Source organism: Aedes albopictus, chromosome 3 (genome assembly GCF_035046485.1).
Source record: "Aedes albopictus strain Foshan chromosome 3, AalbF5, whole genome shotgun sequence".
NCBI lineage: Eukaryota > Metazoa > Arthropoda > Insecta > Diptera > Culicidae > Aedes > Aedes albopictus.
Genome location: NC_085138.1, coordinates 272265627 through 272280341, shown reverse-complemented (window position 1 = coordinate 272280341; position 14715 = coordinate 272265627). Strand labels below are relative to the sequence as shown.

General features: G+C 41.0%; 1 protein-coding gene across 7 annotated transcripts in view; it reads left to right on the top strand.

Annotated features, from left to right (window-relative positions):
• The window catches only part of LOC109402290 (protein Teyrha-meyrha), a 98654-nt gene extending 94033 nt beyond the window's left edge, over nt 1-4621 (top strand). For 3 of the 7 annotated variants that reach the window (XM_062860847.1, XM_062860846.1, XM_062860848.1), the window contains 7 exons: nt 1389-1615; nt 1722-1913; nt 2116-2428; nt 2520-2772; nt 2822-3041; nt 3124-3198; nt 3787-4621. In XM_062860847.1, the coding sequence (XP_062716831.1) occupies nt 1389-1615; nt 1722-1913; nt 2116-2428; nt 2520-2772; nt 2822-3041; nt 3124-3198; nt 3787-3858 (1352 nt within the window). In that variant the 3' untranslated portion in view covers nt 3859-4621. The remainder of the gene's footprint in view (nt 1-1388; nt 1616-1721; nt 1914-2115; nt 2429-2519; nt 2773-2821; nt 3042-3123; nt 3199-3786) is intronic. The other 4 variants (XM_029857185.2, XM_029857184.2, XM_029857186.2 and 1 more) reach the window with 2 other exon arrangements.
• Nucleotides 4622-14715: the final 10094 nt, after the last annotated feature.

The following is a 14715-nucleotide window of genomic DNA, read 5'->3' as shown; positions in this document are numbered from 1 at the left end:
GCGAAAGTTACTTAAGTATGATTTATAATAAAACTAGCTGTCCCGGCAAACTTTGTCTTGCCATGCTGTGGTGGTTTGACAACTGTTGAGTTCATTTCACTCTAGATCGGTTTTATTGCGATCGTGTTGATTTTCTTCCCAGTTCATAAAAAAAGCAGGTTTTTATCGATTTTCTAACTTTTTAAGCTGATTTTCACAACTTTTACTTCTTATAAACATAGCCGTCATGAATACGAATCGAACCATGCAAGGGTTATTCTGATTGGTTCATCCATTCTTGAGTTTTGTTGCCTCAAAGGGACTTCAAACTCATTTAGGGGATTCTGGGGTAATACGCACCACTTAAGGAAGATGCGTCCAAATGCATATAAAAAGGCAATAATTTATTGGTTTAATGCATGCATTCATTGCACATACTTTCATTCTAAGAGAAACCAAACAAAATTTCAGCCTTAATACAGTTCAGTTCTTGAAAATAAAGTTTTTTTGTAAAGACTAACATTACGGCTTCGTATGTTTATGCGGGGCAGTATGCACCCTTGCTCGGGGTAAAATGCACTACAACAATGGGGCAGGATGCACTCAAACAAAGGGGCAAGACGCACCACAACATTGAGGCAAGATGCACCGTCGAGTTTAGAAATCTTTTTACTTCTTAGACAAAATGCATGTTTTATAAGGTTTTAAGACAAACAATAGCTCAATTTAGTTTACGATTACTTACAGAGCACTCATAGATATTATTACAGCTTGTTTTCTATAGGTGCGTTTTGCCCCAACCAATGGAGTGCATATTGCCCCAATCAATAGCAAAAAATAAAATAGTTTAAAACATATAATTTACGTAGATAACTGTTGAAGTTATTTTTCCTCTGCTTAGCATTGCCCTCAATGAACTGAATAAACATAACAGTATTAGATGTTTGGTCGGTTTTCACCATCAAATCATTCGACAAACGATCGGGAAAGTTACATCAGAATCGTGCTTTTCAATTTTATTCATTTTTCTCACTAATTACGTAATGCAGATATGTAAAATTTTCCAGATGCTCATTTATTAAGACGTTCTATTAGACTGATAAGGTTTCAAAGCTCTGAAACCGATAATCTCTGAAAAACAAAGGGGGTGCGTTTTGCCTCGACAGTGCGTATTACCCCAGATGCCCCTATATATATATATATAGATTTTCAGAAACAGTGTTCTACAATTGGCGATGTTTATATGTTCCTTATTTATATTTTTTCCAGAGTTTCTTCTGTGAATTCTTTTTGATTTTTTTTTCTTGTAATTTGACCAATCTTTGGTTACTCTTAAAGCGATTTATTCACTAGTTCCTACAGAATTCCATTCGCTTATGAAATAAGCCTTCATTCTTATCCACTTGCAGGAATCGGCCCTCCCAAGAAGGCCTTCGTCGGAACGCCTCCTCCCAACTCCTGCCCCATCTGTGGTATCCAGCTGGCACCAAGTGACCTAGAGACCCACTTCTCCGCCGAACTGACACGGCTCACCAAAATGAGCTCGGCAGCGGAACGACTCGAACTTCGGCGAACTCTCAGCGTAGACATGCACGCGATGCAGAACACCCTCCAAGGACGCACCAGCCGATGGGAGGTACGTACATAGCTCTGACCTGACACTTTACACACCCTAATTTCCGAGAGCGGATTGGAATTGTAACACAATTTCCTAAATTTGATTATCTTTTCCCCGCGTGTAGACGTTTAAAAATATTCGCAACAAGCGTCAGGATCGCCTCCGGGGTAAGCTGCGGAAGCGAAAATTCGACGGCGAAGATGGATTCGGACTGCAGCTGGGTAACCTCAATTGCCAGTCCTGCCCGGTGTGCCACGGACGGTTGCAGAGGACGCAGGAGGAAATTGCCCAGCACATCGAAGATTGTGTGAGGAAGGTCAGTGTCGTGTCGGCTATATAGGTATTATATAGTACTTATTATATCAGCCAAATTGTTGGTTCGGTGTATAGTCTAAAAATGCTGCATAACTTTGCATAACAAAAAGTTCGAAGATATTCTCAATTTTAAAATAATCAATGTATAATTCTATTAAAATAGAAGTAAATTATTTTGCAACGACCATCTTTGTTCTCTCCAGCAACAGCAACAACATCAACAACAGCATCATCAGCAACAACAAAGCGGTCAATCTACAGCTCAAGATGAAGACGAAACTGTCGACGTGGAAAGTTACGGAGACGAAACGTCCAATGGAGCCATCAACATGACATCCAATGTGATTCATCATACAAACAATAGTTTACACAATAATAACAATAACAACAACGCCCCAATAAAACCCGACCCTCCGATGACCAAGCTTCCCCCGATGGAAGAAAGTGCCATCACATCGCTTAGTTCAATCGTTCCCCATTGGGATAGGAAAACCCGACTAAATCTACCCCTCAACTGTAAGTATTCAACCCATCCATCCTATCGTCTCTGGAATCTTCATTGAAGTGAAGCTTGAATTCCGCTTGTTTCGCTCGATCGCCTCTTCAGGTACGGCTACGTCCGACAACTCGATAACCCGAGTGACTCCGACCAGTAGCGACCAGAGGATCGACGTCGACTACGAACAAGATCACGACCACAGCCAGGACATGGTTACCGACCACGACGAAGAGGTCATCGTAGATAATACGGACGACGAGGAGTGCATCAAGCGATCCCGACAAACGACCCTGACTGCACTGGGCAGTCATCCCTGCAATGGAAACCCCGGTATGGGTGCGGGACGTGATGAAAAGAATAGGTTTGTCATCTCTGTTGTAGTCTTCTTGCTTTCAACCAAATAAATTCAGCTTCCTCAACAGCACGGAAGAGGCCACTTCGTCGGTGGAAATAGATTCCGCCACGGACTCGATGACGATCCGAACGGCCGGTACAACGCCCAACTCCGATTCGTACGTGAGCACTTCGGAGCCGACGGAACCGGCCTCCAAGGCACAAGTGCTCGAGGAGCTCAAAGCTCGGATACGAGAGCTGGAAGGCTCGCCACACTACAAATGTTTCATATGTAAGGTTAGCTCGTAGATTCCAGGACATGAGGAGATAATGTATTGACTTGCATTTTTTGTTTCTCTGTTATTTTTCTAATTCACAGGAAAAGTGTAAAGCTTTAATTATTTCAAAAATATGTGGTCACTATCTCTGCGAGGAATGCTGGATCACCGAAACGGTATGTTGTAACATTATTATTTATGGATTTTACTGTTGACAGATTCTTAGGGAAGCTACACACCAGACTTATGCTATGTTTGACCACAATAGTCAAACGGTTAAACCTTTACAATATTGATGTTTTTAGGATCATATTACTCTATCTTCTGCAGCCTTTTATTCAACCTCATTTTGAAAAAATTAAGCTTTTTTCACAAGTGTCGGATCACTTGCTGTCTTCGACAAAGTATTTCGGTACATTTTACGTTGAGATTCAAATAATAGATGTACGTGATTTAAAAAAAAAACAAGTTTTGGACCCCTCACGAAATAGATGAATATTGTATGTTTTTCCATAAACCGGAAAAATCATATTGTGACGATTGGTATTATCGGCAAGTTTGTTCTTTTCGTCATGAGGGATTTTTTCGTCGGATAAATTTCCTGAAACTTGGGCGTATAAATCAGCTTGGTGGTGAAGGATTTGAGGCCAATTCTGAGTTCAACAGCTTTCGAAAACAACCCCCCCTCCATTTTCCCCTATATGCATTCAAATCACTCCAGTCAACTTCACTAATAAAAAATCGTATTCTCCATTCCCCAACAGGATTCCTCGAAAACGTGTCCACGTTGCAAGATCATCACCGCCAACTCAGACTTTAGAAAAATTTATGCATAAAGTTAAAATATTACCGTTTATTTATTGCAAAACCATTTTCCTCATTATTTATTTTCACTCATTATTAAAATTATTTTAAAGTTGTATAATGTGTACAGTAATATCAACAAACTTGTAAGCCAGAACTTCTGCGAAAAATATAAAAAACACTATCGTGACCGATGGCCAATATTCGTATTCTTACTGAACAACCCTTTCTCGGAATAAAATTAAAAAAAAATAAAATGTGCAATAAATGTTCAATTCGATCACATGGTGAACTGTCCCCCAAAAGAAGATCAACTGATCTAACCATACTCAAAATTGAGTGTAAAACATTAATCTTTGTCCAGTGATAGAAGTCATCATCATCATCCAGCGTATCTTTGGGATATCAATCACTTTATAAAAGTACACACTGAAAAAAGCAGAGCCAAGTGAACAAGGCTTAATTGTTATTTCTATACATACTCGTCCTAGATAATCATGGAAGGCAGTTAGTCGAAATACATAGAAGTCCATACTGTTGTGTACATAACTCTAATGACAATTGAACTTTAAGATAAATTATTGCATCAAGCATAGCGTAATGATATTCTGTCCCACTTCCAAGAGAAATATTTTTCGCATTGATCATAACTTTCTAGCAATAATGATGCCATGAAAAACAAAAACCCAATTCAACCAAAAAAAAAAGCGGAAGAGGCAATGAATTCAATTGTTTATGTCCAATCCAATAAAGCTGAAAATTCCAACTGATAATCAATAAAAATAAAAACTCAAATGGAAACAATCGTTCATTTCTTTGTGAAACAGTCCCTGGGAACGATTTTATTTTCGATCTTTACATCGTATCACATTCGCAACAAAAAAAAATCAGCCGGAAGATCCGTACAATTCACACCTTCACACCTCTCTGTGGATCCAGACACATTTGTTCGGCAAATTATTGTTCAAATAAAATTATTACACTAATATTGTTCATCTTCCGGCTTTGCGGTATTTTTGGAGCTAGTTCGGTAGCTAGCGGGTTAGGTTCATTTTTCGCATTAGTTTTTTCACTAAATGCTCGTCAATAAAAGTTTTAGAGCACATTTATGGAAGTTGTAAAAATCGTGACAGTGATTCCTAGGTCGATTGCCATGAGCAACGTATGCTGCTTTTAGGAAACCTACAACAAATGTACAAACAGTAAACGTAACAACCAATATGCACGGAGTCGTAAAATCGTTATGCTACCTGTTTTTGAATGGCGCAACAATGACTTAATGAAAGGTGAGTACGGGAACCGGTCGCTTTGTTGAGATATTATAGTACACGAAGCTTCAATACTCAATTACTGCAACAAACAGAGTGTTGCTCTCCAAGATATCAATTGGAATAACAAGCTCCTGATGAAAATATACATACATACATACATTTGATTACATTTAAGATTGGGGTCTTATCTAACTAACATTTTCAGCGCTATGAGCTTCGGTGATTTGCTTTCTGTTGTGTAACCATCGAATAAAAGCAGTCAAAGCTGAATAAAAGGGAAGCTAGTCAAATATAAATCGTAAGCTAATATACGACTGCAAAACGAGCACCATACAGCTACCAAACTCGGTTTTCAGTAAAGGTTGCCTTTACTCCACTCTATTCTTACTCCGGGAGATTTCTTGGAAAATGTGTAAACTTGAGCAAATCGAATAGGAGTCCCCACTAACAAAACATCTGCTACTATACAGTACAATTCGTTATACTGACAAATCCCTAAACCAACAGCGCTTTAAAGGCCGTTTTGCGATTTCATTACAGCTAGAAGCTGTAATAAAGAATCTGTTGGTATACCAACACGGCTTGTCGGATGTAAACATTATTATCAAAACAAACTTTAAGCGGGATATATAGCTACTACACAAATTCTTTACAGTTATCCATCTCTGTGCTGTGAAATTATTTGAGTTGCTTTTATTGCACGTTAATTCAATGCCGGAAGATGTGCAAATCGAGTAAAAGTCCCAGGCAATACAACAGCTGCTTTTATACAATACATTTTGTAATGTTGCCAAATACACAAAATAGCAGCGCTTCGTAGCTGTTTAAAGAACACTCTTTCAGCTAGAAGCTGTGACGAAGAACCTGTTGACGCAACCACACAACTTGTTAAATGTAAACATTATTGTCGTAGGGTATCGCGCCACTTGGGCGGCGGCTTCTATATTCGTCTGTTTTCCACTATAACTCAGTCAATTTTGAACCAATTGACTTGAAATGTTGTACACGGGTAGATACTATACCTATCTTATCACATTCCAAAAGTTGTATCAATTGGTTCAAATTTGACTGAGTTATAGTGGAAAACAGACGAATATAGAAGCCACCGCCCAAGTGGCGCGATGCCCTATTACATCTTCCAGAGCGTTGTTAAAGAGTATAGGCAGGAGAGTCCGTCACCTTGTCGCAGTCCCCAGCGAGATTCGAATGAACTGGATAGATCACCCGAAAGCCTTACGCAGTTTTGCACATCGTCCATTGTTGCTTTAATCAGTCTAGTCAGTTTCCCAGGAAAGCCGTTTTCGTCCATGATTTGTCATAGTATCGTATGCTGCTTTGAAGTCGATGAATAGGTGATGAGTTGGGACCTAGTATTCACGGCATTTTTGGAGAATTTACCGTACGGTGAAGATCTGGTCCGTTGTCGAACGGCCGTCGATAAAGTCGGCTCGACAACTTCTCACGAACTCATCAGTTTTAGGTGACAGACGACAGAAGATGATCTGGGATAGCACTTTGTAGGCAGTATTAAAAATAGTGATCGCTCTGAAGTTCTCACATTCCAAATGATCGCCTTTCTTGTGAATGGGGCAGATTACCCCTTCCTTCCATTCCTCCGGTAGCTGGTCAACCGGACAACTGGTGCAGACAGGTGGCCAACTTTTCTGGGCCCATCTTGATGAGTTCAGCTGCGATACATACCATCCATACCAGCTCTGCCGTAATTCTGCAAAGTGACGTAAGCGACATTGATAGTTTTGGCCCATTTTGTGGTTATTATGCATACACCTCTTGCTCATCCTCTAAGTTTCTTTCCATAGATGATAGATTACGACTAGATCTTGCATTCTAATAGCAGGCACACCACAGTGTTATTTTTACACCAGATATTATATATAACATACCAAAAAATATCGACATTTTGAATGGCGCTTACGTCACTTTGCAGAATTACGGCAGAGCTGCTTTGTTGGTTTTGAGCTTAACGTCCCTCAGCCTGGGAGATGGCTCATTTCCGGCCTTCTGCTGCATTGGCGTAGTCGTCCCCTCCGCTGTCGTGGTCTCCCGTGCCTGCGATATCCACGCCATTCGGATGCTCATCGAAGTGCTACTTCCACGTTACGATCACCTCACGTCCGTCCGTCAAGCGGCCTCCGTCCCTGCATATTTCGGATCGCGTCACGAAGTCGTTGCAGGATGCGTTGAGCTTCATGTAGAACTTCCGTGTTTCATGGGAACGGCACAGCAGTTCCATTTCCTCACACTCCGCTTCTTCCAGGTGGTGCTTTTTCCCCGAAAGAGACGGGTCTGCTGTTTCTGCTTCTGTTTGTAACGTTCCACGTTCTGCCGGATTCCTTGCTGCAGCATTACCGCTCGTGCTGCGTTCTTCTCCTTAAAAATCGTTCTTCACTTCTCGTCGAACCATTCGTTTCGTCGACTTCTTTCCATCGCGTACTCGATGGTGCTCTCGGTTGCGTCATTGATGGCTGCTTTTACTGTTCTTACGCAGGCCTCTAGAGGGGCCACATCGAACTAGCTCTCGTCCGGCAACGCTGTCCTGAGATTCTACGCGTATGCTGGGACGTCATCCAGTTGATTCAGTCGCTCTAGATTGTGCCGTAGCGAAACCATTGAATCGTTGGCCGTTTTCATTGTCAACTGTTGGGCACTTAACTTAATCGTCGGTCTAAATTCCTCCTCCTGGCCTACGTGAGCGTTTAAATCTCCTATGACGATCTTGACGCCGTGGCATGGACAGCGGCCGTACTCGCGTTCAAGCTGAGCGTAGAATGCGTCCGTGAAATTATTAGTGCTTCCGGAGTGAAGGCTATGCACATTGATTATGCTGAAGTTGAAGTATCGGCCCTTGATCCTCAACTTGCACATTCTGTTCCCATGTCACGTGTGTTACCGCTACACTGGGAGATGGTAGTATTCCCTGTAAAGGGTCTTACCATAGATCTTGTCCAACACACCTCCCGCAGAACTACGATGCCAAACCCACGGTCCTTCAGTTGATCGGCAGTTCCACGCACCAAGTTTCCAATCGCCTTTCTGTTCACTGGGGTCGTTGTTGGTATTGAATCGTGTTATTCTGTTGCAGGTTTTCTGTTGCAATTCTTTTTACAGCTGGCTCGCAGGGCCGGACAGCAACCTCCTACTTTTGGGAGGATCATAGTGCACAGTTGTGCTTAGAGTCCTTCCCTGGCACTCGGACGTCGATCAGCCGCCCCTTAAATGGGAAACATACGCTGTAATTAGCCGCTCGTCCATCCCTCTCCCTTCCTTTCATCAAGGTACTTCCGTGCCAAACTTCCTACCAGGGATGGTTACCACATATATCATAAGATTGCTCGCAGTTTCCACCTCTTTCGAAGAATGCATATTTGCAATCTCGTCATTTTAAAGCAGTACCTACTTTCATTTTTGAATTGTTTAGTACAAACTAACGAGATTTCGTTTTTTTTTAGAATTCGTCCCACTATGTATCGTGAGAGTTTGTTGATCTGATCTGGTTGAAACTTTGTTCAATCACTAAATTGAAACAAGTCATTTGAATAATTGCTCAACCAAAATTTTCAATGCGTCTTTGAATCTAATATTTCCAGCAATGAATCACTCTGAACCATCGATAAACGTGATTCTATTAGCAAAACACTCGTATTTCTCTATTTTATTCCGTGCCTCCAACTTCGATCTCCTCCGATAAACAGCTACTAAGCGAACACCATTGAAGCCGATAATTGCATATAATTGAGCAAATCGAGTGATTTATAGTGGTATTTTTCGCGCCTTTCCAATAGACTTCCAAACAGACCCGTTTTTATTGCGTCAACCCAACCACTGCAACTTGCAGCGAACACAGTTAGCAGCGATACTTTTATCAGTAAGCATCTTTTGTTCATCCCACTCCACACGTGTTGCCTTTGCAAGAAACGATCTCATCACAGTCACCTCTCAAGAAGCCAGATGCTATAGATTCCGAGTCGGCTGAACCATGCTGGGAATGGAAGTCCGCTGCTGCCAGTAAATAAATTCCTCAATCTGAATGGTTGTTCCACCAAGTTGAATGAATTTCCCGTGCTCTGATTACCGAGGAAATTAGCTAAGGTCTAGGTACCTACCATGTAACGGCCTCGGCAATAAATTACCGCTGTTCGCTAAAATATTCATTGAGTCTAATTTAGGAGTAATTTATTGATTATTTAAAACGATTATTCGATTGGCGGGGCATCGATTGTGCCACGGGAAAACATCAGTGGTAATCGATGTGTAAACGTATGTTCCTGGGGTGACCGAAAGAAGATAATGTTACAGATTATTTAGGTAGCATTTGGTTGGTATGGTCTACGAACATATATCAATCTAGCGGGGTGCTGGGATACCCTGAAGTGCTCCTGAGACCTTATGGTACCCCCAAAATCCCCCTGAAGCGCCCCTGAGTACTCCAGATACCACTCTGAAACCCCGTGGGACCTCGGAAACTCTCTAAAACGCCACTGAGAACTCCTAAATCTCCCCTGAGATCACCTGAAACCTCCCTGAGTTCCCCTGATATGCCCCTGAAACCCCGGAACTTCCCTGTTGCTCCCCTGGGACCCCCTGAAACATCTCTGAAAATCCCTAACATGCCACTGACCCCTTGTTACCATCCTGAGACGCCCTGAGAAGCCCATGAGACCCCTTGAAACACTCCACAATGGGGCAGGCAGGACTGAAAATACATGGAAAAACATCTAGCTCGTCAAGATGTTGAGATCGACGTTTAGAGTCATTTGAAAAATATTTCTATGAACTAGCATTCTGAATGGATGTATTTTTTTTTACGATAATGTATAAAAGTCCTAAAAGTAATATTGGCCATATTTCAGTTTAGCGGCATGGTGAAGACGGTATTTTTTTTTATTTTTAAGGTGCAAAAATTTGCCGACGGCTCCATATTTCCACAGCCTATCATTCTTCAGATATTAGCCGTTTTGCATTTGCTTTCATGTATTTTTTTCACGGACATGATTTTTGATGATTTCTTTACAATAGAGTTTGAACCTTGAAGTGTACATTTTGCACAAAATAGGGGGATTAGGGGCATAATGGACACCCTAAGCAAATGAGTATGTTAGGCACGATGTTAGGCCTGTATAACAGACAAAAACTTAACATATTATCAGTTAGCTTACAACTTTAACTTGTTTCCTACGTATTTCAATAATTTGCAGCAGGTAGAATGTCATAATTGTGAAGAAATAGTGAATTGTAAACCGTGTGTTTTTTTTATCTGTATTAACGAGATTTTTAGCCCGGGGCTAGTTCATCTCGGGACCCACGCTTTACTTCCCTTCCGAAGGAAGAACTCACATTTTGCGAGTTTGTCGGGAGTGGGATTCGATCCCAGGTCCTCGGCGTGATAGTCAAGTGTTCTAACCATCACACCAGGTCCGCTCCTCAAACCGTGTGTTTTTTGGGGCTGGCCGGAAAGGTACGGGGCGAAATGGACACCCATCGGGGCATAAAGTAATTTGCCTACGGATATTAATACCACAGATATAATACTCCACCTTAGACGAGTTTTCATATCATCAAAGTTAATTAAATAAATTTTAGGCTAAAATAATCGGATTGATTTTTTCCAAACTCTCTAAAACACCTAACAGTATGCAACGCGCGTACATTCATTCATAATTGCCAGTGTTCATTTCGCCCCGAATCGACTACTGCATTGAAATTGCTTTTTTGAGTAAGTTTTGATCAAAAATGTAATACTTCATCCATTGCTAAATCTGCGTATACATGTAGATAAGCTAACAATTCACTTGTTTTTATGGTGGACATACTCAAACACTCGCAATACCTTATTTGCTGCTGCTTCGAAATTATAAGAAATCCACCATATGAAAAGCATACTTCAATTTCAATGATATTTTGGTTATTTTGAAGGGATATAAATGGTACTTTTGAAAAATAGAACAATGACTTGTTCCTTTAGACTTATGCATTAAAAGTTTTACATAAAAGTCAACGGTTTCGGCAAAAACAGGGGTGTCCATTTCGCCCCGGGTGTCCATTATTCCCCTAATCCCCCTATATAAAATTGTTCATCGAAATATATTTTCTTGGGACTCCAAACATCGGTCTCGACATCTCGACGAGCTAGGAGCCTCTCCTAACCCTCTGGGACTCCCTGAAACGCCCTCGAGACCTCCCGGTACTCCATAAAGTCCCATGGGACTCCTTGAAACGCCCCTGAGATCCGATGAAACCTGAAACCCCCTGGGGCCCCCTAAAACGCCTCTGAAACCCCCTGAATCACCCGAGACCCCCTTGAACCCTCCTTCCTTCTGAACCATGAAGGGAATATCTGTTCAACACCCGAACAGGAAGATCCGAGTAGTGTGAGGTTAAGGCCGTCTGCTACAACAAAAGTAGAAACCAGAACTACTATATCCAGAACTAAACAACATTCCCATGGTTGTCAAACCCTTCGTCTCCGGATCCACCAAGAATGCATTGCTTCAGAGAGGGGCTAGTGCACATCGTGCTCTCAAGGTTAGCTGCGTAGCCTGCAGCAACGAACATCGATGACTCACTCTGGAGAGTCCATCACGATAACATGCTGTAGCTTGGCCAGTTTCCCGAGTGGTCCTCACCACTCCCTTTGTCCTCGACGCAGGGTCAACCCCACTCCCGCGCTCAACTGTTTTGCAAGCATCAAGAATTGATGCCTACTGGCATCGGCAATCGGCAAAAGTCGGACAATTGGCGCAATTACACGCGTTTTTTTACATCCAGAGTCACTACTGCACAATAGCGAATCCCCCTTATCTTACGCTGAAGCGCTATCCAGGCGAATTTTGTAATCGACAGGATAAAGTCTACGGTCAGAACCCCGTCCGAAACTGGGGCCTTACCTACGCTAAGGGAATTTGCTATTCCCCAAAGTTCCACATGGGCGACCCTCTCCTCATCACCAGCTGTCCTACGAAAGAAGGCCAAGGACTAGGATCAGCACGCACGCAAGAGCACCGCCACCAGCACGTCGCCGTCTAGTAGGTTTCGCTCACGGCGGAGCACCTCCCTAAATACCCCTCGACGAAGTATGTTGTCTTCCACCTGCGAGGGCTTGGCTTCGGCTTAACCTTCTCTGCCTCTACCCACTGCCTGCTGTTATTGTAGTCGATACTGTAGCGAACCGCCAGGTGATCGCTGTTAGTGTAGCTATCGTCTACTCTCCAGTTCGAACTACTTGTTATCACAGGACTACGAAAAGTAACGTCAATACTACAAAAGGTACTCTTGGTACCGACATTAGCCAGGTCGGCATCTAGAGTGGCTAGTGTCTCTAGCAGGATCTGATCCCGCTGATTCGTAAAACGGCTACCCCATTCTACGGCCCAGGCATTGAAGTCACCCGCTATTACCACCGGCCTTCGCCCTATTAGGTCGCCTTATTGGCGACCACGAAGTCCTCATAGGTAGTAGTGACCAACTCCTGGACGGCATATTTACCCGTAGTCCATATCGCCGCCATTTTTCTGGACCATTCCGTAACCCAATTGCCTTTGCCGGTGGGTACTCGGTATGGGTTCGCTATGATGGCGATATACGTTCCTCACTCAGAAACCGCCTGACAAAGTAGTTGCTGAGTTGCGAATGGCCTTTAGACCCCCAGCAACGCCCTGAGAAACCCATGACCTTCTACGTTAAATTACAGGTCAACGCGTTTCTCCAGGTTTGACCAACCGTTTAACTGGTTTGTAGATGCCCAACATGCATTGTGTGCTTATAACTGTGATCTGTTATGCGCACCAAGTGTTCAACTTACAGAAGTCGGTCGGATTTTATTATTATTATAATTATGTTTATTTTTTAACTTCTGATTTTGAAAGAGGGAAAAGCCCCTTTGAGTGATTTCCTTACATTACGAAATCGTTCTCAAAAAGGCATAAAACCTCTTTTTCTTTAAAAAAAAAAAACAGTAATTACAAAATAAAGAAAACTTAATATTAAAGGCTCATCCGGAATTGTTCCATGCCAGAGCCGACGACATCCAATGGGCCACCACACGTATGGAAATCAGGGGTCAAATACTTGATCGGAATCATCGGAATCGTATCCTAGGGAAGTGGTTTCTAAAAATAAAAAGGAAAAACAAAACAGTGAGCATCAAATTTGACAAAAAATTTCATTTAAATATTGATATACTATTTTTAAGATGGGCAGAAATTTAATGGCCAAAATATCTCGAACAGACACAGGAATATCATTGCTCAAGCAAACCATTCTATCCATAAGTTTTTGTCTAGGTAATTTATAACGAGGACATTCAAAAACAATATGATCTATATCTTCATATGATTTATCACATGCACAAAGATTAGAATCTATTATATTCATACGATACAAATAATCATTACAAATATAATGATTAGACATTAATCTTGAAATAGAACAAACAAAATTACGTCCAACATCCAAGTTTTTAAACCAAGGATGATTCTTAATTCTTGGACAAATGGAATTACAATATCGTCCTTGTTCACTTTCATTCCAAGAAATTTGCCAATTGTTCAATGAATATTTCTTCAGCTTGGAGAAATATTCATAGGAAAAAATATCACGATTATAAATTATTCCACGAAAAACACCTAATTTTGCCAAATAATCGACTTGTTCATTGCCAAAAATACTACAATGAGCTGGAACCCAAACAAATTTTATAAAATAACCTCGAGAATTTAAATCATGTAGTAACCCTCTGATTGACAAAATTATATGGTTAGTTTTGAAATGAAAGTTTATTGAATTTAGAGCCAAAAGACAACTCAAACTGTCAGAACACACCATGTATATGCTAGGTGTACAATTTTTAATCAAATTACATGTAAAATATAGAGCAACTAATTCAGCTGTGAAATTGGAACATGGGGATAACAATTTATAAAAATGGACCAAATGCAAATTAAACACTCCAAACCCTGCAACACCGTCAATCATGGAACCATCTGTGTAATAAATTTTATCATTTTCAATCCCAATTAATTTTCGTTTAAATAACAAATTGGCAAATCGAGGATAATCCTGATGAGGAATGTGTTTCAACTCTTCAAGTAATGATAAGTCAATACAAGGACGATATGAATGGACACTCATACTATATTCATGAAAACCGGGGGAAAAATTTTGAACAACATTTTCTGTAGAACAGAAAATAAAAGAACTTAAAATTTTGCTAGAGGGATTGATTTCATTGAGTGTTTTTAATGTATCGATTAGTGGATGACTAATTGAAAAACAATGGATCAAAAATTTACTATTTAATTCATGAAAACGATTTTTGAGTGGAACAACACCAGCTAAAACTTCTACGGATTTTGTATGAGTAGAATTCAACAGTTTTAAGCAGATTCTTAAACTTCGAAACTAAATTTTTTCAAGTTTGGAAAAATGTGTTTGTACAGCACATCCAAAAGCGAAACAACCATATTCCATAACAGAACGAATGGTTGTTTTATAAAGAGTTATCATATCAGTAGGATGAGCACCCCACCATGTTCCAGTGATTGTACGAAGAAAATTTATTCTTCTCAAACAAATTTTTTTAATATATACAATATGTTTATT